At 38.2% G+C, this 25,232-nt stretch overlaps 5 protein-coding genes and 2 non-coding genes across 25 annotated transcripts; 3 read left to right on the top strand and 4 right to left on the bottom strand.

Annotated features, from left to right (window-relative positions):
• Nucleotides 1-951: 951 nt before the first annotated feature.
• On the bottom strand, nucleotides 952-1,040 carry LOC118032753 (small nucleolar RNA SNORD24). Its single transcript, XR_004684709.1, has one exon. It is a non-coding gene; the product is annotated as a small nucleolar RNA SNORD24 (small nucleolar RNA).
• Nucleotides 1,041-1,117: 77 nt separating this feature from the next.
• Nucleotides 1,118-1,194, bottom strand: LOC118032757 (small nucleolar RNA R12). The gene has a single exon (XR_004684711.1). It is a non-coding gene; the product is annotated as a small nucleolar RNA R12 (small nucleolar RNA).
• Nucleotides 1,195-2,117: 923 nt separating this feature from the next.
• On the top strand, nucleotides 2,118-8,272 carry LOC118032734 (glucosidase 2 subunit beta). Of its 7 annotated transcripts, none has more exons than XM_035037512.2 (17): nucleotides 2,119-2,572; nucleotides 3,054-3,113; nucleotides 3,227-3,374; nucleotides 3,587-3,682; nucleotides 3,787-4,026; nucleotides 4,212-4,441; nucleotides 5,029-5,121; nucleotides 5,233-5,352; nucleotides 5,778-6,105; nucleotides 6,186-6,290; nucleotides 6,386-6,487; nucleotides 6,572-6,629; nucleotides 6,727-6,795; nucleotides 7,052-7,139; nucleotides 7,625-7,686; nucleotides 7,768-7,819; nucleotides 7,891-8,272. In XM_035037512.2, the coding sequence occupies exons 3-17, from the start codon at nucleotides 3,272-3,274 to the stop codon at nucleotides 7,951-7,953; spliced, it is 1,809 nt and encodes a 602-aa protein (XP_034893403.1). In that variant the 5' UTR covers nucleotides 2,119-2,572; nucleotides 3,054-3,113; nucleotides 3,227-3,271; the 3' UTR covers nucleotides 7,954-8,272. The 7 variants fall into 7 exon arrangements, 5 of the variants coding, with proteins under 5 accessions (XP_034893404.1, XP_034893403.1, XP_034893407.1 ...); XR_004684699.2 differs by lacking the exon at nucleotides 2,119-2,572 and having other exon boundaries at nucleotides 2,689-3,113; nucleotides 3,227-3,346; nucleotides 7,891-8,026; nucleotides 8,126-8,272; XM_035037513.2 differs by lacking the exon at nucleotides 3,054-3,113 and having other exon boundaries at nucleotides 2,118-2,572.
• Nucleotides 8,273-9,643: 1,371 nt separating this feature from the next.
• Nucleotides 9,644-13,677, top strand: LOC118032735 (pyruvate kinase, cytosolic isozyme). Its single transcript, XM_035037517.2, has 3 exons — nucleotides 9,644-10,106; nucleotides 11,799-12,260; nucleotides 12,580-13,677. Exons 1-3 carry the CDS (start codon nucleotides 9,843-9,845, stop codon nucleotides 13,390-13,392), a joined length of 1,539 nt encoding a protein of 512 aa, XP_034893408.1. The 5' UTR covers nucleotides 9,644-9,842; the 3' UTR covers nucleotides 13,393-13,677.
• Nucleotides 13,678-14,809: 1,132 nt separating this feature from the next.
• LOC118032736 (E3 ubiquitin-protein ligase SIRP1) lies at nucleotides 14,810-17,326 on the bottom strand. 6 transcript variants are annotated; one of them, XM_073412907.1, is made up of 3 exons: nucleotides 17,174-17,232; nucleotides 16,635-16,774; nucleotides 14,810-16,241 (listed from the first exon to the last, which is right to left on the bottom strand). In XM_073412907.1, the coding sequence occupies exon 3, from the start codon at nucleotides 16,187-16,189 to the stop codon at nucleotides 15,047-15,049; it is 1,143 nt and encodes a 380-aa protein (XP_073269008.1). In that variant the 5' UTR covers nucleotides 16,190-16,241; nucleotides 16,635-16,774; nucleotides 17,174-17,232; the 3' UTR covers nucleotides 14,810-15,046. The 6 variants fall into 6 exon arrangements, with proteins under 6 accessions (XP_073269008.1, XP_073269013.1, XP_073269017.1 ...); XM_073412912.1 differs by lacking the exon at nucleotides 17,174-17,232 and adding an exon at nucleotides 17,038-17,161; XM_073412916.1 differs by lacking the exon at nucleotides 17,174-17,232 and adding an exon at nucleotides 17,038-17,161 and having other exon boundaries at nucleotides 16,703-16,774.
• Nucleotides 17,327-17,744: 418 nt separating this feature from the next.
• Nucleotides 17,745-22,304, bottom strand: LOC118032739 (uncharacterized). Of its 8 annotated transcripts, none has more exons than XR_012171404.1 (6): nucleotides 21,876-22,304; nucleotides 21,549-21,742; nucleotides 20,807-21,131; nucleotides 20,519-20,620; nucleotides 19,656-19,989; nucleotides 17,745-18,343 (listed from the first exon to the last, which is right to left on the bottom strand). XR_012171404.1 is itself a non-coding variant. In XM_035037528.2 (5 exons), exons 1-4 carry the CDS (start codon nucleotides 22,005-22,007, stop codon nucleotides 20,564-20,566), a joined length of 708 nt encoding a protein of 235 aa, XP_034893419.1. In that variant the 5' UTR covers nucleotides 22,008-22,304; the 3' UTR covers nucleotides 17,745-18,343; nucleotides 20,519-20,563. The 8 variants fall into 8 exon arrangements, 4 of the variants coding, with proteins under 4 accessions (XP_034893419.1, XP_034893416.1, XP_073269024.1 ...); XR_012171405.1 differs by having other exon boundaries at nucleotides 17,745-18,345; nucleotides 19,655-19,718; XR_012171408.1 differs by lacking the exon at nucleotides 20,519-20,620 and having other exon boundaries at nucleotides 19,656-19,718; nucleotides 19,888-19,989.
• Nucleotides 22,305-22,436: 132 nt separating this feature from the next.
• On the top strand, nucleotides 22,437-25,190 carry LOC118032742 (RGS1-HXK1-interacting protein 1). The gene is made up of 8 exons (XM_035037532.2): nucleotides 22,437-22,726; nucleotides 22,908-22,974; nucleotides 23,076-23,153; nucleotides 23,820-23,872; nucleotides 24,008-24,144; nucleotides 24,229-24,293; nucleotides 24,673-24,731; nucleotides 24,837-25,190. Exons 1-8 carry the CDS (start codon nucleotides 22,565-22,567, stop codon nucleotides 24,924-24,926), a joined length of 711 nt encoding a protein of 236 aa, XP_034893423.1. The 5' UTR covers nucleotides 22,437-22,564; the 3' UTR covers nucleotides 24,927-25,190.
• Nucleotides 25,191-25,232: the final 42 nt, after the last annotated feature.

Raw genomic sequence — 25,232 nt, 5'->3', positions numbered from 1 at the left:
TCTTGAGCTAAGAAAATTGCTTCTCGAACATCTTGATTAACCATTGTTCATAAACATTCAAGGATTTGGGATATCATCACTTTTTTTTATGGGATTGGATAGAGTTTTGTTTTGGTGTCGGGAAAATATTAGCAGAAATGGGAATGGCAAGAGTGGAAGAAGATTAGTAGCTTCTGTTAGCAAAACAACATTGAATTCTCAACTTGTGTCAAGGCATTAACGTGCAGCTCTCCACAACGCATTCGAAACCGACCCTCGGTAAGTTTTTAGCATTACCCGTTTCGTATTTTGGTTCCTATATTTCGATTTCCAGTCCATGTTTTCTTGTCGAGTTTTTGTTTCTGTTCTTTATACTTCATTTAGGTAAATCAAGTTTTGAAATGTTCGAGCTCCATTTGGGCTGTCAAGTCTCTTGTTTTGTTGCAAGGCAGTCGTGTAGCTGCTCCATGCTAACAAGCTAACTTCGGATGTCCGTATGTATGAACCCCAGGATTAAGATGCTAATTTCCATCCACTAAATGATGAAAATAAACCCTTCCAGTCCAATTCTAGGGAAGCCAAACTAAATGGTGAGGGAGCCTTAAATTATGGATTCGTTCGGCTGATCTGGCTGCTGAGGACAGTATTCAGGAACTTAGCATTGATTCCTGTTGATCAAGCAGGGAAAGACACTCATGAGGAATCAGAAAATAGTATAAATTCGAAAATCAATAGCTTCATCTGCACCCATTTAAAAGGTGCCATTTTTACCTTTTTTTTTCATGAATGAAGCTTAAATAAAAGTAAAAAAGCCTTGCCTTTCTCTGGTTATCCATCCCTACAACTTTCTTCCTCCTCTTCTTCGTCGTCATCCCTTGGCAAGATTAGACCGAAACCACCCTTAGATGAGCAATCAAAATCAAGTAAAATCAGCCAGTTTCAGTATTTAAGATTAACAAAAAAACAGATCAGGGCCTCAGAGATCTTGGTGGATAGGAATCATCAAATGGAATTATATATAACTCCATCAAGAGTAGCAAATATTTCTTGCATCACCGGCCCCCGAATAATAATGCTAATAATAATCATAATAATTAAAAACAGAAAAAAGTGCTTGAAGATGATGATGAAGATTAGATCGTGTCAGAAGTAGCTGGTTGTGTAATCATAGTATAAATCAGTGGGAATCCGTCTGATTTTTATCATCATCCATCAATCAATTAATCGTTCATCATCATCATCACACCAAATTTTTAAATTTGAGACAGGTCAAAGAAGAAAGAGGAGAACAAGATCAAAATATAATAAGATTTGTCACCAACAAACCCTAAAAACAACTTCTTCAAGATAAAAAATGGACAGTCGGAGCTAAAGGTAGAAAATGAATGCATGTATATACATACAGATATACATCACTATTGCCTGACGATAGATTCTTTGGCCAATAATCTATTCATTAAGACCAAAGAATTGCAATATCAGGCTTTACTTCATTCATATTAACAAACACAATCAAACAGCATGTATGCTAAACCCTAAAAAAAGATGCAGAAAGTGTTATCCTGGTTAGCCCCGCTGCTGCTTCTAGTTCTGCTGCCTCTCTTCTTATATATAGCTGAGAGTTAAGAGGGAGGGGCACGGAAAACCCTAATCCTAGAACCCCCGGGCGCTGTTGCAGCCGCTACATATGGGCCTTTCTGTTCTACCTCATCTAGGGGGCCTACGGCTCTTCTTTTTATACGGAATGGGCCGTATGCTGGGCTAATTTCAACTTTCAACCTCACATTTGTTTTTTTTTTTAAATCATTCCAAATACCTATATTAATTAAAAAATACAAATTAGCGCATCCATTTATTCTGGTTTATCTTGCGTAAAATATTTCGTAAATAAAAAATATTTTAATATTTAATTTAATAAATATTTTCTTGTAATTACATATAAAATAATTTTTAAATGACGACAATAGTGAAAAAAAATGGTGGTGACTTTTTGAATATAAAATATTTTCTTACAAATAAGATATTAATTATTAACTATAATTTTTTTTATTATGTAAATTATTTATTTTCAAAAAACAAACATGCTAAGATATGAAAATATTCGTGTAAAATATTTCACGCAAAAAAAAAAAAGCACCCCTAAGGTAGTAATTTCTTCCCTTTCTCTCCAAGGCTCTAAATGAAGACCCAGTATGCTTGTTTCTCTTACAAAGTAAGCAGGCTTTAGATAGTGAGTGCAAGGAGGAAGAACTACTCTCTCTCTCTCTCTCTCTCTCTCTCTCTAGAGGAAAAAAAGAAAAACAAATGAGAGATCGCGAGGGGGGGCATACAAAGCGAGCTCTCGGCCGGGCTGCAAAACCTCCCAGTCTTGTCAACCGGTGGCATGTGAATGGTAGAGGAAGAATGGGCCGTATGTTGTTGTTGTTCTTGTTTTGTCCTTCTTGTTGGTGGGTATGAAATTGAGGCTACCAATCTGACATTGCCTTGCTAGTAGTAGTTGTCGTAGAATATTAATGGTAACAGTAACGAGACGAAGAAGAAGAAGAAGGGTTGAAGAAGATGGAATTGAAATGGGTTTTGTAACAGCCTAAAAGTGAGCTTCCTTCCATTTCCACCTCCTCCTTTTCTTCTTATTTCTTCTCTGCTCTCCTCTCACTGAAATGGATAATGATATTTTATTTTATTTTCAGTAACCTAACCCTTCATTTTCAGTATTATACATAATTGCCATTAATTAATTAGGGTGGTAGATAATAATATAATAAAATATAAGGAATGGAGACAGCGTCGTTTTGACATCACTCAGCAACTCCTTCCCTTCCCTGCCTCTGCCTGCCATCCATCGTCCTCCGTCTCTGATTCCGAGCTCACACAATAATTGATTATTCTCTCTCTCTTCCCCTCTCACACTCAGAGTCAGAATCTTCTTGCTTTGCTGTTCGATACACAGAGAGGGTAACGAATATATAATAACAATAATAATAACAACAAAAAAGAAACAATGAAAGGAGAGAGCAGCAGCAGCTTCTTCATATTATTTCCTCCGATTGTTTATGCACTCTTATGTTCTACAGTTTCCATTGCTACATCAGCTGTTGTTCCACTTAACCCTTTTCTTGGAATCCCTCCTCAAGGTCACTCCTTCCTTTCTACCCCATCTTCTAACTCTGTTGTTTTTCGATTTGTTTTCTAACATCATCATCATGCTGAGACTTTTTTTATTTATTTATCTTTTTGGGATGCCCAGAGGAGAATTATTACAAGACATCATCACCTACTATAAAATGTAAAGATGGATCCGCTACTTTCACCAAGGCTCACCTCAATGATGACTTCTGTGATTGCCCTGATGGTACCGATGAGCCTGGTCTGTTTCTCTTGCTTCTTCTTTCCTTATATGTCTCTCGTGCCTTCACACATCTTCCCATTGTAGCAATTGGGCATTTCTTCCTTTTCTATTTTCCATTAAAAGTTTGTCTTGATACTCGTAGATATCTCATTTAGCCCCCTTTAGAAGAAAAAACAATAAAAGGAACTTCCTTTTCTCAAAAAATACTAGTATATTCTTACTTTTTCTTTTACTATATATCTTATGGATGCAATGCAGGCACATCAGCATGCCCCGGTGGGCAATTCTATTGTAGAAATGCAGGGCATGATCCCGTTTTCTTATTCTCTTCCAGAGTCAATGATGGCATCTGTGGTAAGCATATGCTACATGTAAACAAAATAATAATATGTGTATTGTTATACTCTCTCTCTCTGTTTTTCTTCCTTGTAGTTTGTATTGACTGCTTCATAATGTAGATTGTTGTGATGGGAGTGATGAGTATGCTGGCCAAGTTAAGTGTCCAAATACATGCTGGGAAGCTGGCAAAGTGGCAAGAGATAAGTTGAAGAAAAAGATTGCTACATATAAGGAAGGGGTTGCGTTGAGAAAAAAAGAAGTTGAACAAGCAAAAATGGCATTCGCCAAAGATGTGACTGAACTATCCAAGCTAAAAAATGAGGAGAAGATACTAAAAGGACTTGTTGAACAGCTTAAAGGTGTGTAATTTTTCTCCATGTTGTACTGTTGAACTTTAAGTCTGTTCGGCTTGTTGAAGAAGATTTGAGCATTGTAAACATAGATAGACTGAAATATCTAACAACACCTGGGTGTTTCTGTACGTTTCTTCACGTGTGGGGTTAACAATTGTGTAAATGTTCTTCTGCTTTACCTCCCGATGTAGAGCTTAAAGAACAGATAGAGAAGACAGAAGAGAAAGAACGTTTGCAGAAAGAAAAGGAAGAGAAACAAAGGAAAGAAGCTGAAGAAGAGGCCAATGGGGAAAAAAGTGCAATTAAGGGGGGAGCTAACCTAGAAAAAGGCCACGCTGAGGAGAAAATCGACAATGAAGACAAAGATATGGAAAACAAACACGATGAAATTGGTGTTTTGGATGATTCTCCTGCATATCAGGTCTGACTGTTTGTCTCATTTTGATGTTCATCATTCATCAACCTTTATGTGATCATGCACACATTCAAACTCTCATAATTTGTCAAGGATGTTTAAAGTGCTTTTCTTTATAACATCTTCTAAAAGCATATAGGAGTGGTCTGAACAAGTAGATATGCGCATTCCTTACCTGCTCAGCAATTCTCTTCCAAACTTAATTACTCTGCTGATAAACTGATCAAATTAGCCCATATAAAAATTGAAAGATGCATCCCAATCTTTTTCTCTGCATTTGCATATCCATTACATATTTTGATACAGAAATTCTAAATTCACTGACGCCACCATCATTTTAATTTTTTTAAGACATAAATTAAAAAAATGAGCTATAAATATCAAAGCTTGATTTGATAGAAAAGTGAATAGGTGTATTCCTACTCTTGCAAAGAGGTTTCTCCAATATCCTTAAATGTTCCATTTGTTTGAATGAGTAAGGTATCCCCATGTACAAAATGCTTGCTGAAAGATGACTGACTTGGTTTGAAGAAATTGATACTCATAACTCAATGCTGTAGCTAATTCTTTTTAAGTTTTGTAATCTCTAATAGGATGTTGTGGACGAGTTTGCTGATCATGGAGCTGAAGATGAAAGTGGTGATGCTTCCAAAATTGAAGGATCTCCAGTTAGCAAAGTGGAGAAGGTAAAAAAGAGTGCATTTGTACACATTTACTACTCCTGGAAAGTGGTGCTACACTGTCTTGGCAGCTTAGTCACTGTCAAAAATATAACATGCCATTCCTTGTTAACACAGCATGAGGGACAAGAGGATGAAGAGCCTGTCACCACAAAAATCAAGGATGAGTCTACACTTGTGCCTGAAACTGGCCATGATGCTGGAAATGAGGTGTCTCATGCTCAACCTATGGAAGAGGTAATCCCCACACCCCACCCCACCCCACCCCTTGCTAATGTAAAAAAGAGTAGTGTCATGATACTTATCCTGTTCCCATATTTTGTTGATTGGGGATTCATATATCAAGCCTTAGCTCTTCATTTGACCTTCTCACATGGGGGTTAGTACAGTTCTTGGCTGGCTCATTTATAATTGCATTTTAATGAGGGGTTCACCATGGAATCACCCCTTTCCTGGATTTTTTTGGACACCATTCCTTAAGTTCTCTAGAAAAAGTTTAAAATATACAACCAGTAGTTGGTATTACAGTCTTGCATAAGGCATGATAACCCTCTTGTCTCTCATCATACTTTTCTTGATTGATGATTTGCTTATGGCATGATAATCCCATGAAGCTCACCATCTTGACTACCTTTGGTGGTTTCTCTAAATGCTGTCTTCAGGAGAAGGATGAATCCACTGATGCAAAAGGATTGTCAAAGGAAGAGTTGGGCCGCCTTGTTGGCTCTCGTTGGACAGGAAATTCAGAGAAGCAGACTGAGGAAGTTAGGGATACAAAGGACAACGACCATGGAGACCATGAAGAGATGGCCCATGACATGCATGATGAGAAATATGATGGCTATGCTTCAGAAACTGCTGATGAAACTGGCAAGGATGATGATGTTGATGGAGAAGATGATGTAGATGAGACTTATGAAGAGGAAGTTCACGATGATGTTGATGATGCTCCTTATAAATCTGACCCTGATGATGAAGTTGAATTTTCAGGTTTGCAACTGTTTGTTGCCACTGCCTTTTGTGCTCAGTTGTTTTTATTTAAGGAGCTGATATTAGGTACTTGTTGTCAGATACAACCTCCCCAGGTAATCCATCTTGGTTGGAGAATATACAGCAAACCTTTAGGAGCATTCTACAAGCCTTTAAATTATTCCAAGCTCCAGTGGATAAATCAGGTCAATTTTAAAACACTATGTTACTATTGAATAACTTAAATGTTGGAAATGAATGGGTGAAAATCAGGTCACCAGTTACCTTTTGACTTCTATAGAGGCTGCTCGTGTACGAAAGGAATACGACGAGTCCAGTGCTAAGTTGTCTAAAATACAGTCAAGGATATCAAGGCTGACGCAAAAGCTTGAACATGATTTTGGTTAGTATTGACAAGCTGTACGTGTATGCACCCCTGTGGCGTTAGCAGATTTCTATTAGTTAACTGTAAAGGTTAATATTTCAGGAACAGAGAAGGAGTTCTATTCATTCTATGATCGCTGTTTTGAGAGCAAGCAGAACAAGTTCACAACCTTGCTTCTGCTAGTTTATATTCCTTTTCTGTTTCAGTTGTGATCACTGATTTATCTTACCTTTTGACAATTGAAATTCACACCTCAGGTATGTTTACAAAGTCTGCTCATTCAAACAAGCTTCCCAGTCAGAGGGCCACTCAACAACTCGTTTGGGGTAATGTGTCTATGGAATTCTTTTTGTTCTTTATCTAGAAATCTCCCTGCCTCCTTCATATATTATGGGATCATCTGGAAAAAAATCATGCATAGTTGTGCTTTTCTAGGGATGCTCGCAACATTTTGTTTATTCTTTCATTTAACCTGGATATCCATGGGAGAGATGAACCTAAGCATCTTATTCTTTTGGGTGTTGATTAGCTTACATGGTATTTATTCTCTGTGTACCTGATAATTTCTTTCTTTTGGGTAAGGCGCTGGGAGAAATTCGAGGACTCATACCGAGTTATGGTCTTTTCAAATGGGGATAAGTGCTGGAATGGGCCTGATCGAAGTTTGAAGGTATATACACTTTCATGCTGAATCATGTTACGGAAAAATTCAATTGCTGTGAACGTGATGGGCATAATTACTTTCTTTTTGATTTTTTTAATAACATCCAGGATAAAAGAAAATAAGGAAACAAGTAATCCAATTGCTGAAAACGTGTTGGGCATAAGTCCATGCTAGTTGAAAGGGAAAAAAAAAAAGAGTTCTGACTTCATTTCATCTCTTAACTTCATTTTATATTTCCTTTCTTTTCTCTCAACGTCTTAAATTACTATGCAAACTGTTAATGAAAGTGAAAGTGAAACTGATATGAACTTCTGTCAATGAAGATAATTTGTTTTTTCCATTCCAGTCTAGATGTTAAATTCACACTTGGATTGGTGTCAACATCTACTTTTGACCTAAAAACAAGAGCTGCAAGGCAAATAGAAATAAAATACAATGAAGAAAAGACTTATTGCCTTGTCTTTATGTCTGTGATTTATGTCCTTTTACAGGTCAGGCTAAGATGCGGACTGGATAATGAGGTTACAGATGTAGATGAACCAAGCCGTTGCGAGTAAGGACCTGTTTATGCCCTTTCTTGTGTGTGATCATATGCTTTATATTGCTGGCTAACCCTTCAAGCTTCCCGTGCAAGGTATGTGGCATTGCTATCTACCCCAGCCCTTTGCATAGAAGGAAAGCTTAAGGTAATTAAACTTTTTAAGACTGGAACTCTTACTTTCTGCATTGAACATTCTGATGGATTTGGATGTGACAGGAACTGGAAAATAAACTAGAGTTGATGAACAAACAACAGCCACGGAGCCATGATGAACTTTAACTTGCCTGAATGAGTTTACCACAAACATTCTAGAGGATGCTGATCGCTTGAAAACTCATCTATTCATTTTTGGGTTGGTAGTGAGAAATTTTGAGCGGTATTAGAACAGTGCTCCCGAATTTTTTTCTATTCTGGATCACACCTTGTGTAACATGTCGAATTCATTGTGAAGGTTGGGTCGAGGCATGGGAGCAATCATGACGAAGTCTGGCAAAGTTAAACTAATGATAAATATAGTGACACTTTTATTGAACTAAGCTTGGATCATTAGTACAATAATAGAGAGCATTTATGTTGCCCTAGCAGTGGCTTTTTATTTTTTATTTTGTGCCATGGAAGTGCCAAAATCCATGGAATCATTAACACAAGGGCGACGCAAAGGACAGGACAGCCGTGCCTGAAACTCACAAATCATGGTGACCGTGATGCACAAGGATGGTTAGGATTTGTGATTCCATGCAACTCCAGCTGTTCTCAGCAAGACCCTATACAGGATTCCACTATTGATCTCTATGATTTTCTTCGTTATCATCACTTTCGTGTTTGGTGTCTTTCGTTTATGATACGAGTAAAACTAAAGCAGACATTTCTTTCAACCTCGCATGAGTTATGATCAAATACCATCTCTGGTTTTGGAGATTGGTCATCACTGTTGAATTAAATAAGCATGGTGGGGTAAGGATGAGCGTCGAGGTGAGACCAGATGAATAAAAAATCAAAGTAAGAGGCATTGACCCCTTTGTGTTTCAAATGGCCAGCGTTTTTTGATGACATCTGCCACCTTCGTTGCCTACAGATTGAGAATTAGACGTTGTGCGGTGCTTGTGCTTGGATTGATGTCCTGTCCCTCTAATCTATGCCTTGTCTCTCTCTCTCTCTCCTTTCCTTCGTTTACTTTTCGCAGTGTCCTAGGGCCAGTTTGGTTTGTGGGAAATTACAAACAGCTTGTGCTTCGGGTCATTACTAATCAAGCACGAGGGCAATAGGATGTATTGGTGGAGTGACGCCAATAGAGCCATGAAAAAACAAAAGAAAAAGTAAGTGGCCTAACCCTCTGAATCGTGACTGTTCTGAAAGTCAAATGGAATTGGAATAGTAGATCCATTCTTTTTCTTTCGTTTTTCATATCCGTGGATTTCTACCCCCGCCATTAGATTAATTACAAGGAAATGGACGCACGTTCCCTCGTAGAATCAAACTCATTCCCATCTACATTCATTAGAATTTGCTGATCAAATCACATAAAGGTCTCCTATACGTAACCCATTCACATATGAACAACTTCATAGGTGTCCTCTTGACGTCTGATTTGTGAATCTGCATGGCTGGTTTACATCCACTCTTGAAGAGTAAATGATTTAATCCAATGAAGGAGAAACTTAAATCGTGAATTGAAAACATCTTAAGTTGGATGGAGCTAGTGTGAGAGAGAGTCCTTCAAAGCAGAAGCTAGCAAGAGGGAGGGGGAAGGTGGCAGAAGCAGCCGATGGTTTTGTACATGTGATAACCAAATTTCTAGGGGCGTGACCGTCACCTACCAAAGGGCAAAAATCATGCCCTACACCATCGTACAAATCGAACCACACACACCCCTTAGCGAAAAAAGAAGATATTCCTAAACTTGTCTTGCTTCTCAAGATATATGTATTGTGCTCCTCCCATTTCTTGGTTTCTTCATATATAAACAAATAATTAAATAATCTTGCCAAACAACCCTTCCAAGAATAAAAATAAAAAAAATCCATAAATCCACTTCTTTCTCTATTTGTCATTTCTATATATACATATAGTTAGTGTGTAGTATTGGGTATAACACGCAACACAACCACAGAGAGAGAAATTCCTAAAACTTCAAGTCCTAAATTTGTTCTAGTCCTCCTGACAAATAAATGACGGCCAGCAACGGTGGAGGAGATGCAGTGACGGCAGCAGCAGGAGTTATGGAGATGAGGCCGAAGACCAAGATCGTCTGTACTCTGGGACCTGCATCAAGATCTGTCCCTATGATCGAAAAACTCTTGAGGGCTGGCATGAACGTCGCTCGCTTCAACTTCTCTCATGGATCTCATGAGTATCATCAAGAAACCCTTGATAATCTCAAGGCCGCCATGGTCAATACTGGCATTCTCTGTGCTGTCATGCTTGACACCAAGGTTTTCTTTTTCCCATCTGGGCTTTTCATTTCTTCTACCTTATTACTTGTTTCTTGTTTCTTGTCTGATTCTGCTGTTTTCTATTTATTTTCGAAACTGGTTTTTATTTGTCTGATCTTGTGATTATTTTCATTTCTGATCCCTTTTTTTTGGGAGTCTGTTTAATTGTTTGTTTGATCCTGTGCAAAAAGGTTGTGTATGTCTGTTTCTTCCTTGTTATATCTGTCCTTTTGTACACTTACACCATCATTCATATCCTTTCCTTTCTTGTAATTTTGGGTGCCAAAGTTTGGAGCTTTTGGTCCATTTGGATTTGGATTTTGTCTTTTTCTATTCTCAAATCTGTTTTGCTGTTTTTGGTTTTCCCGAATTTGAGTTAAGAGAACATTTTGACCCGTTTATTTCAGTACTGAACCGAAAACATGAAAGAAATATCACACCTGATTTTACTGTGTGTTGATTTCTCTTAGTTTTGCTCCAATAAAACTCTCTTTATACATAGAATAGGGCGTGACTATATATTTCTGACCCATTCTTACACCTTTGGCTCAATAGAAAACTATGGAAGATAGATGTTTTTTATTTTGATCACAGAAATGAACAAACTAAGTTGCGCCAAGTGGGCCTTAACTGAGTTTACTTGCTGCGCTACAGCTTTCAAGTACGGACTGAGAAATGACTGAATCATGTCTGTAGCAGCCTTTTTCATCAGTTACTTGATCTTTTTTTGGCTATGGTGTTTCTCTAAAGTTTGTGGGGCTTGTTCATGTGCTAATTAAATGGTGGAGATCATTTCATATTTTTCTCAACAATATTTCCCTCGGATTTTAAAAGAGTGTGCCATATTTTAGTAGCAAGCAGATTGTGCTTCCTCTGTCAACGCTAGGGTAAAAATTGGTTCAAGATTCATATAATCAACCCCAACTAGTTTGGGATAAGGGCTTTGTTGTTGTTGTTTTGCGAAAAACTTCTCTTAACTATGGAAGTTGTTATTCCATTCTAGGCGATGCCTGACTATCAAAAATAGCCCATGGCATAAGACTGATAATACTTGGTTTTTTTGGGCTTATATCCTCTATGAAGCTGCTAATTATGCATCACTAATCAATTTCTTGTTTGTGATATGCAATATAAAGTGGAACTTCATAATGCAACTGTTTTTGGCAACTTTGTTCATCCTAAATTATAATTGGAGGTTACGCTCTTACTAGTAATTGTCTTTAGTAGTACACCAGTGAAAATCAAATAGAATGAAGCTAAATAGAGCATGAAGCATCATCCGTAATGAGCAAATGTTCTTTTGCATGTAATCAGCCATTCTAAACTCGTTTTCATTATTCAAACTCTTCACATCTAAGAAAGAAATTGGGGGCAGGGGCCAGACAGAATGCTGTCATTAAAGATAGAATACAGGTTTAGTGAAAATGCATCCAAATCCTTAATGAACCAGTGTGGACATATTGCACTAATGGTTTTATATTTTTCTCAAAGATAGTGGAAAACTTTGATTTTATTTTATCAGTAACACTTTGTGCAAACCTACTTATTTATTCATTTGTATGTTCACCTCGTGCTAACTAAAGCTGCTTATCATTTAGCCATTTCTAGGGTCAGGTTTTAGTTCCAAGTCAGGCTCTTTGTTTAAATTAATAGGTTTAAAAACAGCACTTATTTTGTTCATTTTGTTCACAGGGACCGGAGATTCGTACTGGTTTCCTGAAGGATGGGAAACCCATCCAGCTCAAACAGGGTCAAGAAATCACCATATCTACTGACTATAGCTTAAAGGGTGATGAGAAAATGATTTGCATGAGCTATAAAAAGTTGGCCGTGGATGTCAAACCTGGAATGGTAATACTTTGTGCAGATGGCACGATATCATTTACAGCATTATCCTGTGATACAAAAGCTGGTTTGGTTAGATGTCGCTGTGAGAATTCTGCTACTCTTGGTGAGAGAAAAAATGTTAATCTCCCAGGAGTTATAGTGGATCTTCCAACCTTGACAGAGAAGGACAAGGAAGATATATTGGCTTGGGGGGTTCCCAATAAAATTGATATGATTGCTTTATCTTTTGTTCGTAAAGGCTCAGACCTTGTGGAGGTTCGGAAGTTGCTTGGAGAGCATTCTAAGAACATCCTTCTCATGTCCAAGGTATGTTGATCACATTAAGACAGAAGAAAAAAAAATTTCTACCTGGTTTTATTGGCAGTCAGAACCAGGCATTTACACTAGCATGTGTGCTTTTCACTATTTTGCTTGGCATGAGTATGTATTGTTTGTTAGCCAAACCTTACTAGGAGATAGAATCCATGCGAGCAACTTGTAGAAAAGGTCATCATCTACATTTAAATTTTGAGCTAATGCCTATGAAATAATTGTTCTAAAATTAAACACTTGTCTTTGTTGCTTAGATGGTTGCTTTATGATGTTTTATTGTCATTTTATTTTTCCTTTGAAACTTTTTTGGTAGGTTGAAAATCAAGAAGGAGTGGCAAATTTCGATGATATTTTAGCAAATTCAGATGCATTTATGGTGGCACGTGGTGACCTTGGAATGGAAATCCCAATTGAAAAAATTTTCCTTGCTCAGAAAGTGATGATCTACAAGTGCAACATCCAAGGAAAACCAGTTGTCACTGCAACACAGATGTTGGAGTCCATGATCAAGTCCCCCCGACCAACTAGAGCAGAAGCCACTGATGTTGCCAATGCAGTTCTTGATGGTAGTGACTGTGTGATGCTGAGTGGTGAAACAGCAGCTGGAGCTTATCCAGAACTTGCTGTTCGGACCATGGCCAAAATATGCATAGAAGCTGAAAACACGCTTGATTATGGAGATGTCTTTAAAAGAACTATGGAACACTCACCTGTGCCCATGAGCCCATTGGAGAGTCTGGCCTCATCTGCTGTTAGAACTGCCAATTCAGTAAAAGCATCTCTTATACTGGTTTTAACCAGGGGAGGAAGTACTGCAAAACTGGTGGCTAAATACAGACCGGGCATACCCATTTTGTCCGTGGTTGTCCCAGAGATTCAGACTGATTCCTTTGATTGGACATGCAGTGATGAAGCTCCTGCAAGGCATAGCCTTATATTCCGTGGGTTAGTGCCGGTTTTATATGCAGGATCTGCTAAAGCCTCAAATGCTGAGACAACAGAAGAAGCTTTGGATTTTTCCCTTCAACATGCCAAGGGGAAGGGACTATGCAGGACTGGGGATCCCGTGGTGGCTCTGCACCGGGTTGGAACTGCATCTGTTATCAAGATTATAACAGTGAAGTGATGACTGGGTACACTGACCTTTTGTTCTACTTTCATTTTTTGGGGGGGATCTCATGAATATGGACGGAAAGGATACTTTTAATAATGCTGGCTGGTTTCATTATTTCCTTTCTTTTTCCTCCGTCCTTTTCTTTTCTAGGACTGAAAGAAACTCGATTATTATTTATGCTGTTTTGTTGAGCTCATGGTATGAAACTTGTATCCTCGAGCTACAATTTGGTTGCTAGAAGTTTTGACCTTATGGAACCCTGTTATTTATTTTGGCCATGGAACCAAATTGTTGTCATATGATACTGTTTGCATGCGGAATGTTATGAAGTTTGACCTTCAAGCTTTGAGAGCATGAATCATTCATTCCTGTATGAGTTTATTTCAATCAGGCACACAGATCTTTCATTTACATGGAAACTATCTTTCTGAACCACAAGAGGTGTACTGCCTTTTGGATGGAGATGCTAGCTCCCATAAGTGCTGACAATTCTGAAGTTCTTAGGCTTTCTTCAATTTATTTCGTTGTATTGAACTACAAGTTGGCTTCCATCTTGGCAAAATTTATCAAGAGATGCTGGTGTCTGAATACTTGAAGAGTGAGTAAACTGCCATATCTGCCACGGGATCCGTGACCCGACGGGTGGAAGCTCCCTCCGCCCAAAAGAAGACTTCTCCTCCACCTTTCTAGAAATTGGAATTCGGAATAAATTAAAAACTCCACGGTCCATACAAAGAGAGAGATTGCTATAATTCAAAACAGAATATTGAACAAGAGGCAATTCACATGGGTTTAACGTATGCTAGCAGGAAAAAGAGGACGGGTTCCAGCGTGTAATTGAAGTGGTGGACCATCTCCTTGTCTCGGCCAGATCTTTCCAGCCTGATAATCCACCCCTTTGATTTTTTCATCATGTACCTGGCAAATCAACTCAAACAATGCTGAAAGCTTGAACTGATACATACTGTATTTAAAAACCTTCATCAAGTCACACCCCCTTTTATTTTAAAGCTCAAAAGGGGATTTGTTTTCTATTTCGTCAAGTTCAAAGTGATTGGGAAAACCAACACGCCTTGCAGCTTGTAGCTCATGTGACCAAGTCATGGCCTATTTTCAAAAAAGCTTTGGCTCCGTTTGGTTATTTATATGCCTTTAGGACGCGGTGCTGCTGAAAAGGATCTTATTGATGCTTTTGATACGAAAATGTCAAAAGCACCTGCACGGCTTTTCACACAAACAAAGACCATCTACAAAGAGCCCGTTGTATATCATATGGCTCCCTTCTTATTGATTACTACCATTTTCAAACAAGAAGAAAGAAACTCCACTTGAGCCATGAACAAATAACAGTACACTCGAGCCATTCATTGACTGGGCTAAAGAAATCAATACCACTATGTCATTCATGTTAGTCCATTCACTCACCGGGGAGAGAAAACCAACGCTGCTATTGAGCCATTCAAAATAGTTTTCGAAATAATTACACAAGTGAAACAGCAGAAAAATAAAGATTTTCATGAAGGCAAAACATCTACGAAAACCAGAGAGATTGAAACACAATTTGTTCTTCCGAGATCCAACCTTCAGTAAGATGCTATGTACATAAGCAAAGGCTTCAAGTAACATGGAGAGCAAGAAGCTAATATGGCAACTTAAGAAAATATATTCAATTCTCATCTGTTTGAGAAGAGCTTCCAGGTGCATTCGCTGGAGAGGATGATGCTGCTGAGGATGGATGGTTTCCACCAGATTGTGAACCCGATGAAGAAGAAAACAAGCTATTGAAAGGCCATGGAAAGGAAAAACTTCTCCCATTTCCACTTCTTTCTTCACTGTTTCCCTCTTCAACACTAATTCCATGACTAATATTACTTTCACTGTTAGTATCCTCAAACTCCCTCCGATCACTGCTATTTCTAGCTCTCTCAGAATCAAGCTTGGACTCTTCAGCAGGCAACTGATGCCTGCAAACTGGACAGGAACTATGAAGCTCCAGCCATGGCAATATACAGCCACTATGAAACTTGTGCTTACATGGCATTTCCCTTGCCTTGGAGCCAATCTCAAAATCATCCAAGCACACTGAACACTGCAAAGGCTCCTTGATGATCACAGTAGGCAATGCTTCAACGGCTTCCTTTTGAGCTGGCAGAGTTCCATATCTATTGGGATCATTATCTGCCAAGTGCTGCAATAACAAATCCAAGCCAGGTCCAATGAAATAATCACCGAATGACCCGATTGGATTTTGATTCTGGTTTTCATCATTGTTTGAATCATAAGAACCCTGAACAATAATATTTTGATTAAAAGGATTGATCAAAATGACACGCTCTCTGTCGCTGTCCCTGACCCTCTCCCCATCCCTATCTCCTTCTGAGTTCTCAGATTCAGATGCCAAAATTCCAGCACGAATTCCTTGAAGTAATTGCAGTATTGTAGCTGAACTTCTTCTGCTCCTCCTCCTCCTCCTTATGAATGATTCAATTTCATGCTCAAACTCAGTCTCTCTTCCAAGGTTTGCTTCACCATCATCATTGTCATCCTCACCTTCTTCATACTCCATCCTTCTAAGCCTTCTACGGCGACGAGAATTTCCCATCATGCCAAGCAAGATTGGAGCCCAAAGTGAGAGGGCACGATCAGATCCAAATTCAGAATCAGGAACCTGATTATCCCCTGTGTTACTACTCATTTCTTCAATGAACCCACTTTGGCAAAAAGGGCATTTGATCTCAACTTCCATGACGGGATTCACCATTTGAGAGCACATATGGCACCAGTACCGTGCAGCAATTGCTTCCTCCATTTTTTTTTAATCTCCCTCCTTCACCAATAACCACAACCTTCTCTTAATGTCTCTGCCACAACCAAAGCAATAAATCAAATACAAGTAAAGCTATGCACAAGCAAGCAACCAAATCAGTAGCCCATTTTCACAGGACAAATTAAATGAAAAAAAAAAAAAAATTCTTTCAGGGACGCACTGATGTAATACAGAAATACCACCATATGACATTATTCATTCTTAGGATAAAGCTCATGGTTTAGCAAAACCAAAGCACAAATTTCAAGATCTACAAAACACTGGTAATAAAACTGATCTCTGCCAAATGAAAAGTTTGTAAGAACCCATTAAAAAATTTGAAATTAGAAGATAAAGGGTTCATCTTTGAAAACAAAATTGTTGGGACAAGATCCCCACAAAGCAAACAAGTCAAACAAAAAGGAGATTATTAAAGAGATCTTCTTACCAATGAAAAATCAAAGGAAAACTCAGAAATCTCCAACCAACCAAACAAGAAAAACACCAAAATCACACGTGGTCTGTAATCCTCCTCTTCTTCTTCTTCAAGAAGAGATGATAGTTTTGTTTTTTTTATTAGCAAAGCTTCTACGAGGAAAAAAAACAAAAGAAAAAAAGGCCGGTAAGAGGGAGGATTTATAAGAAGCCCGCAAATTTACGAGGCAGCACAAGGATCTGGAAAGATCGAGCAGGAAGAAGGAACACAGAATATTATGTACATTGTATTTGACCCAACAACATAACGAACTTTCAAAACATGGAAGTGGTCGACTTTGACACGCAAACACACAGCACATTATATTACATTCATGTATGAATGAGAGAATCAAAGAAAGATTAGCGATTTGTACCCAAAATTAATTCTTTATTGTTGAATGGTAAAATTTGGTGAGGTGAAGAGAAGAATCAATCAATATATGTATTTCGTCTTGACTCTGAGGGGATGAGAGAAGAAAAAATAAGAGAAAGGAGAAGGAGAAGAGCCACCTTAGATTGTCATTTGCCAATTTGTCATTGCCAGACTCCACAGACCAGGAGAGGACCAGACAATCTCAGTCATTTAATACGGCGCGGTTGATAGCACTATTCATCCTCTTGCTCTTCCAATCTTATGGATTTGGTCCTTGTACTAATTCTTTTAATGAATTGAATCCTTCTAGCCTGATCCGTGTGGTGTCGACGTGAGCAATGATAAGAATAACTTGATTGGAATCGGTGGATAACCTAAGGGTCACATGGACTCAGTCTGATACTTTATTTTATTTTATTTTATTTTATTTTTTACAAAAATAGAAGACTAAATAACTAATATTTAGTGGTGGTGATAACCTTTTCCTTAGGAAAACACATAACATTTATGAGATTAAATTGTTAAAGTCATTTATACGAACTTTTTATGTGCACGAGAGAACACCTTGCAGCCTTTTTATCTTAAATTAAGATTTTATAATCATATCACACAAAGCATTTATTTGTTGGCATAAATTAACTCATTTTAAACACACGCACATGCGCGGACATATACGCTGTCTGTGATCGCTGAAGCCGAGAAAACACGTAAAACCAAACTCTTCTAAATAGATTATCTCCAATCCCGAATGAGAGTTGACGAACCCTCAAATTGATTCCAACTCTGAGTAATGAATTTTTATATAATGTTAATGAAAACTACGGTCTCCAAAAATTGAACACCTTGAGATGAGCTAACCGATAATAATCCAATAAGATGACGCTGGGGATTTGAACACCCAGATCCTCCTCGCCAATCCGAGTTCGCCTCATGCAAAACGGCACCCCTTACCTCGTGGTAGGCCTCAGTCCTTGTCAGGAGGACCTTTCGACAACCCCAGTGCCAAATCCATACTCTCCCAGAAACTGCTTCTCATGAAGCAAATCTGTCTTTGTGCCCCTCACAGAAGAAGCTCAACTTGTGGTCTTTTGAACTTTGGGATTGGCACCTATCCTCTCGAGAAGAAATGGCTGGTATAAAAAGCTGTACAGGTATCACCCCAGCATAAAAATAGCCGCATACCCCAGCTCAAGGGAATTCTTTGAATTTTGAAAAAAATTAGTATGGGGAATGACTATGAAGCCATAATCTTCCCAAATCTGTAACGCGATTCAAACAGTTTGAGGCTTGCCTGTTGCACCCTCCTCCTGCAAAGGCTAAAACTAGTCAGAACCAACACAAAATAGCATACCAGTAGACTGTTATTTAACAATCCAAGCAGCACAGGATAAGGAATTCAAAACTGGTAGTTCAATCACAAAAACAACTACAAAGGCAAAGCCGGCAACTTAAAAACCATCTTCATCATAAGACCATGAGTTTTGAGTATTGGGATTGGCCACTTCAGAGGATCATAACTGTACAACAACTTTCTTATTTGAAATGAGTTGAACCAACTCAGAAAATGTGTTGCATGAATGACCCGAAAGTAGTGTTAAGCTACAGTATTGCCTATATGACAGAAAACCCATGAAGCTCTAATTAGTGCGGAATAAATATTTATTCTTAACACTTGGGCACATGCAGCACAACAGGCCCACAGCAAGCAAAGCCAGAGCATGAGTTGGCCTATCAAATATACATCATTGCCGTTTAGTAGTATAATAAAACTCTACAAATATCTCCATTTGACCACACCTAAACTTGCATCCATTATAAGCCATCCACCCAATCAACACTTCTGGTGAATAATATATTTGAATCATGTCACTGATGCAAGCAAAATATATACAGAAGGGACAAAAGTAAGCAGAATATATAGGTGCGAAAGGGGTCAATGTTGAATCAGCCTAAACATCTGACAGTTAAATAAGGTACCCTGACTTCCCCCAGGCCCTCCCTTGGATTCTACCATCCAGCCAGGAATAGATCGAAGAGGACTACTGACTGGCTTAGACCAGATTTTGTTTCTACTCTAGAGAAGAAACAGGGAAAAATTTGTTGACAAAAGCCTAAACAAGTTTCTCAGAATGTGCAATATACGATAGATATAATAACTTAGAATACTAAATACTAAAAAACCACACCTCCACAAGTCCATTGCGATAGCTAAATGTACATGTAAAATAAATAAAAAAAATTACTTCCAAGAGCTCAAATATATATATAAAGCAATTAGAACCATAAATCAAGATGAAACTGACAATGAAATCAGAAAACTCTAGACTTCTGGTTGCTAAGGCAGATGTAGCCTAAATTCTTCTTTCCATAGACAATTTAAGAAGCAAGGCATTCTAAACAGGACTGCAGCCTAACAAACTAAAGGCAGTACACTCCAGCAGAGTATTGCATGACATTTCCCAGACACCAGATTACATTACGTTGTCATCCAGTTAAAAGTTCTGATGCAGATGCCCTCTTCGAAGAAATTTGATAGGATTCTATTAAATTTCTTGCCAAAATTACTACATAATCCTTAAGGGCAGTAATTTGACTCTAAGTAAAGCTCTGCGTAGTCACCTTCACCTGAGAAGCTTCAGCACTAGAAGTAGATCCATTGTCACAAATGCCATAATTTTGATCCTATAATTAAATAAAAAACCATGCAAATTAAGATACAATTTTTCATTCCTTACAATGTACAAGACAAAAGGACTATAAGAGTTGAAAAGAAAGAAAGAAAGAAAATGGATGTAAAAGCACAAAATTTCAAACAGTAAGAAATTCCAGGACTCTTTCTTTGAGGTGTTACAGTGGGGTTCGGTCATTGGCGTGGTCTAGCTATTTTTCTCATTATTTTTTGTTCTTCACATAGCTCAGGCCCTGGATCCCTGCTTCCCTTTGGTCAATTTATCTGGAAAGAAAAGGAGTCCTCCCAGGTTAAGCTTTCAATTCACATGGTGGTTCTCAATATGGTTATGATGTCATAGAATGGATTTGTCTCCATATAAATATTTTATGTACATAGCAGTGAGAGGATGCAAAATCATCTTTTTCAACATTGCCCTATATGCATTTCAATAGCCTCTATATGAAACATGCCCTTAGGAGCTTTTAGGAGCCTGTGTGACTAGTGAACCCTTTTCTTAAGTTCACCTTTCTATTCCCTTGAAGGATGCCTTCTCCATCACGCTGCGATCATTTATTCTCTTCCTCCTAATAACATATTCTTCTTTCAACTAAAAACAATCACATGTGGCATTAAATACTTTTACATGTGCATTAGAGATGCAGTAGTATTTGAACTCTATTTTTAATGCTTTCCTAAATTATTCACAACTATACTCAGCCAAGTCACTAATACATTCAAGACAACATATTAACCCTTCCAAATTTGGATGGAATGGCTATCATAATGCAGAGAAAAGAAAAAAAAAAGTTACCCTCTCCCTTCCTTCCATCAATGCACTTGCATCCAAAAAAGTGGATTAAAAGAGCCACCATTTCCTTCCTGCCTTATTCCTCCAGCAATTTCCTCCCTTCCACTTGAACCAAAATCAGGCATAAAATGTCTATGGGCAAGTCATTTACGTCATAAAAAAGTATTATGCAAGAATAAAAGAAAAACATGAAAAAAGAAAGCTTATATAGCAGTTGGAAGTGAAGATATCAAAGCCATCAATTGCAAGTTAAACAAGTAAAGAATGATATACGAATAAGGTATAGCTTACCCCACGGAGACATTTGTTGTCTTGTCCGTCTTCAAAGAGAGATGAGAAATAAGCTGGATCATAAATGGAACCCCCTAAAACAACATCAGAATCCGAGCACTGTCTAGCAACAGCAGCAGGAGTTGTTGGACTGAGAAAACTACTTCTTAGATCGAAATCAGCTTCTTGAGGAGCCAAACTATCTATATAAGGAACGCCCAATCTGTAGATCTGAATCCATAACAATGAGGATGACAACCTCACTATAAAACCAATGATTTGCATTGCCAGAGTGAGTTTCACTGAAAAGACGAAGAACATTCCACGGTCGTCTGAGGAAATGTCCCTGCATACATAACGCACAAACAGATAATGCTTTCAATCAATACACATGTTACAAAAGGAAGAATCTCCCCCATGCAGTCCTTAATTAAGTATAATAATCCTAAAATAGAAAACCATAAAAACAAAAAAGAAAAGAAAAGAAAAGAAAAGAAAATTAAGTAGATGTTGCACGGTTCCTTGTTAGATCGCCATTATTGTTGGGCAATCAGCCTCAAAGGAAGAAACGGATAGGGGGTTGATCCCCTTGAAGTAACTGAGAAGATAGTTATGAACAGGAATGCGCGCGCGCGTGTGTGTCAGCAACAGAGTACTAATTTGTAAGGGGGGAAATGGTAATGGCCAAGCTGCTTGTTTAAACACCAGGTGAAGGAAAACTAGAGTAGAATAGAAAAGTGAGGTGATAAAGGAAAGGAGGTACCAGATGGGGCGAGAGAAGAGGATGAACCAGGCAATGTCGAGGAGAAGAGAGGAAAAAAGGAGGACAGCGTAGGTGCGTCCAAGGCGCTGACTGCTGCTCTCAATGGCAACGAGGGCGAACAAAGAGATAGCCAAATTAATGAGCAAGACGCCGTTGTACAAAGCTCCAAGGGATCCAATCAATGAGCAACCAATCTACATACATAATAAACTAATCAGTAAATTGGGATTGAAATAAATAAGAAGAAAAAAGATTTAGAGGAGAGAAAATGATAATGAGTTGTTGTTTTATTTTTTTGTAAGTTATAATTATTGGAATAAGAAATACCTGAATGTAAATGAGAATTAGGGCCAAATGTTGGAGAGAGTCGTAATCGCGAAGCCAACTCTGAAACCAGTGTTTGAAGAGATGAGCGGCAGTACAACATCCGCCGCCGCCGCCGCCGCTACAAAACAACATCTCTGTCTCGTCCTCTCATACAAAATAGAAAATGATTTGATAATAGATATCAAATAGATGAATCGCAACAAGAAGAAGAAGGGGAAGGAGAAAAGGCGCCTTGGCCTTAAGCCTCATGGGCATCTATCAATCTTCTTCTTCCTTTGCCTTTTTCCTTTTTTTTTTTTTTAAATTTCGTCTTCTTTATCGCTTTTCCTTTTCTTGCTCTTCCTTTCTTTGGATCTATCTATCTATGCATGTATGTTACAGTTACTAACATCCCCTCCTGATCTTGCATAACAGCAAAACAAAGCCAGCAACATTTATTGTTATTATAATTATAATCTTCACTCTTCAGGCTAGCTGTGTTGTGGCGGAGTGGGCTTGGGTTGGGCTTTCTCCTATTATTGGGCTTCATGGTTTATCAATCACTACTGACCCACCCACCCCATCCATCCATCGTCTCATTTTTTCGAGTGCGACCGCGTCACAGAGGTTGGAGGATCGACTGAGAGAGAGGGAGAGAGAGAGAGCGCAGGCAGACAGCTTAAGGTTTGATCGAAAGAGAAAGAAGAGGGATGGGTGAGGAAGGAGATAATAGTAATAATAGTAGCAGCAGCAGCAGCAGCTGGGAAGTAATGGAGGATCTGCAGCGAACTGTCAAGGAATCTAAGGATTCTGCAATTCGCTCCGCTCTTTCCTTCCAACAATCCTCTTCTTCCCATCTTCGCTCCTTTCAGGCAATTCCTTCTTTTATTTACAAACCATTATCATATATTCTAATCTGCGTTTATCCTCCCTTTTTCTTTTCTTCTTTTAACTACATTTATTAATTAATCACTTCCGATTAATCGTCTTCCTAAATAAGAAAATAATTCCCATCATATGCTTAGTAGATTGATGATTGACATTGCTTTGCAGGACCATGTACCAGAAGCCATTTCAAAGTTCAACTCTTACGAAAATACTTTCTTCTCCAAAGTTAAAGGTTTCCTACTTCTTTTTTGTTCAAAATGACACTTTATTTAGCACAACAAACACTATCTCTCTTAAATCAATTTGCTTTCTACTTAATTTTGTTATTCTCAGAGGAGTTGCTCACTGCCAAGGACCACCCAGCTGCTGCCATTGGACTTACTCTCGCTGCCGGGCTCTTCCTCATGCGAGGTCTCGTCTTCTTTTCCACTCCTCTACCTATCCTATTCAATCTTGTTTCTCCTTTTTTTTTTTTTTTTCTCAATAACTAGTAGGAAGAATTTAATGTATGTCTTCCTTTCTTTTAGCTCTCTCTACCTTCTTTTAATACCTTTTAGAATCCGAAATATACTGTAACCTGAATCACATCCATTCCTTTTTTATTTTTCCATCTTCTTGCAGCCCCTAAAAATATTTTTACCAAAGAAAATGATGATCTTGTGTCTTTGTCCCATAATGTCCCACTACTATATAATATATAGATCATCCTATGTGCCAAAATCAGGCATAGTCGTAGTGGAAGCCATTTCACATCCTGGGCTTCATTCTATATTAGAAACTGCATAATCTAAGTGTTGATTTCACCCAACTCTTTGATAATAAAAGGAGTTCTTTCTGGGGAAAAAAAGAAGCTTATAGCAATTTATTCATTTAACTTAAGGAGACATATTTATAGCTCATTCAAGACTGGTTCGCACACTTCAATTCAAACTATCCTAGTACTGCCACAAAAATTATAGTGCTTGATTTTGCTTTCGCTTGATCATCCTTTACAATCATATAATATAAAGCATATATTTTGTTCCCTACTGGCTACTGCACCATAATATGAGCTGACATTTGAGGAGTTTTGCGCAGGGCCAAGAAGGTTTTTGTTTCGGAATACATTGGGTCGGTTTCAAAGTGAGGAGGTATCTACCCCCTTCATTTTAACTTGGTTACTATGTAAAATAAAAACCCTAAGATCCTAGATTTGTATTCCAATTAAAACTTGAAGGTTGCTTCTCATGTCTCGGATATGTTGTCCTCTGTCTGTACACGTGCAGGCACAATTTCTAAGAGCAGAGAAGAATGTAAAAGAATTCAGCTTTTCTGTTGATTTAATGAAGAAGGAAAGCAGAAAACTGCTTGAAAGGGCATCTCTTGCTGAAAAAGAAATGAAAAATGGCCACACTGAGCTCCTGTAATTTGACTTTGTGATCTCTTATATGCTGCCATACTTTCATTAGTTATCTCAGGGTTGTTTATTCAATGCGTATATCTGTAGGGATACTGGGATTCAAATTCAGCGTCTTGCTAAATCAGTTTACAAGGTTGAAACCAAAACTGCAGGTCTGGATGCCAAAGACTTTCTCATTTTTCTTTGTTATGTCATAGAGTTGAGAACTTTGACCAGTCCTTGGGGCATTCTTTTCAGTTTTATAAGTGATGGGTTTGTGTTCGGTAATGAGATTTTTCCACTGAATTGTCATGGTGGAAGATAGGAAAAATCTCCTATGGTCTTGACTTGTTGGCTGTCAGAGATTAGCTATTTTTAAAATGATAGCTGGAAAACCTTGATTTTTCAACTTGAAGCATGGGGCACTCATGAGCTGCTTGTTATCCATCAAGCATCAACCAATTAGCGAAGATTAAGTCATCAAGTCCAATATTCATCCCATTTTAAAAATTATCGTTGTGTTTGATTCCAGTTTTTGTGATTTTGCATTAGATTTGATGGATGGACTTCGAGAAATTCCTGGCAGGGATGCTTTGAAACTTCGAGCTGAGGCAAGTCTTGACAATTCTCATTTGATAATTCTATCTTTTGATGGTGTTTGTATGTTGACCTGATTGATAACCATGTTGAAGGTTCTCTATCTTATATTTGATTAGGTTGCTTCTATGACCTCCCTTTTGAAGCAGCAAAGGGCTGCACTTGACAAGCGGATCATGAAGATTTCAGAACTAGGAATTCCTGTTTGATAGTTTAGAATGATGCTGAGGTTGAAAATTCTCGACTCCTGGATTTTGCTTAGTTCTCTCTTTTCCTTATGCTCCTGCTGTTCTCGAATTTTATAATACAACATAATGTGTTTGTGATGTAATGTGTTTGTGATGTAGAAGAGAAGGTGGGCTTTGTATTCCAGCATTCAAACCCCCTTACTCCTGCTCACAACTTGAACAGCCACAAATCCAACTTACGGTTTTTTTTCGTCCTGCAATGTCAAATACCAAACATTTGTTTTACCTGGAGATTCTCAAATTCCGTTTTATTTCCTGTTATTCAGT

Source organism: Populus alba, chromosome 1 (assembly GCF_005239225.2).
Source record: "Populus alba chromosome 1, ASM523922v2, whole genome shotgun sequence".
Taxonomy (NCBI): domain Eukaryota; kingdom Viridiplantae; phylum Streptophyta; class Magnoliopsida; order Malpighiales; family Salicaceae; genus Populus; species Populus alba.
Note: the sequence above shows the minus strand (reverse complement) of the source record. Positions and strands in the feature narration are given on the sequence as shown.

Bases quoted from the DNA above. Each gene is read 5' to 3' on its own strand.
- LOC118032742 (XM_035037532.2), top strand. From the start codon at position 22,565: ATGGGTGAGGAAGGAGATAATAGTAATAATAGTAGCAGCAGCAGCAGC. The intron at 23,873-24,007 runs GTATCTACCCCC...GTACACGTGCAG, and splicing joins GTCGGTTTCAAAGTGAGGAG to GCACAATTTCTAAGAGCAGA. The intron at 24,294-24,672 runs GTCTGGATGCCA...ATTTTGCATTAG, and splicing joins GGTTGAAACCAAAACTGCAG to ATTTGATGGATGGACTTCGA.
- LOC118032736 (XM_035037519.2), bottom strand. From the start codon at position 16,189: ATGGAGGAAGCAATTGCTGCACGGTACTGGTGCCATATGTGCTCTCAA.
- LOC118032735 (XM_035037517.2), top strand. From the start codon at position 9,843: ATGACGGCCAGCAACGGTGGAGGAGATGCAGTGACGGCAGCAGCAGGA. The intron at 10,107-11,798 runs GTTTTCTTTTTC...TTTTGTTCACAG, and splicing joins CTGTCATGCTTGACACCAAG to GGACCGGAGATTCGTACTGG. The intron at 12,261-12,579 runs GTATGTTGATCA...CTTTTTTGGTAG, and splicing joins ACATCCTTCTCATGTCCAAG to GTTGAAAATCAAGAAGGAGT.
- LOC118032739 (XM_035037525.2), bottom strand. From the start codon at position 22,007: ATGTTGTTTTGTAGCGGCGGCGGCGGCGGCGGATGTTGTACTGCCGCT. The intron at 21,743-21,875 runs GTATTTCTTATT...TTATGTATGTAG, and splicing joins TAATTCTCATTTACATTCAG to ATTGGTTGCTCATTGATTGG. The intron at 18,344-19,655 runs GTGACTACGCAG...TAGCCTTTGCAG, and splicing joins CTGAAGCTTCTCAGGTGAAG to GAGGAGGGTGCAACAGGCAA.
- LOC118032734 (XM_035037510.2), top strand. From the start codon at position 2,981: ATGAAAGGAGAGAGCAGCAGCAGCTTCTTCATATTATTTCCTCCGATT. The intron at 4,442-5,028 runs GTCTGACTGTTT...AATCTCTAATAG, and splicing joins ATGATTCTCCTGCATATCAG to GATGTTGTGGACGAGTTTGC. The intron at 5,353-5,777 runs GTAATCCCCACA...TGCTGTCTTCAG, and splicing joins ATGCTCAACCTATGGAAGAG to GAGAAGGATGAATCCACTGA.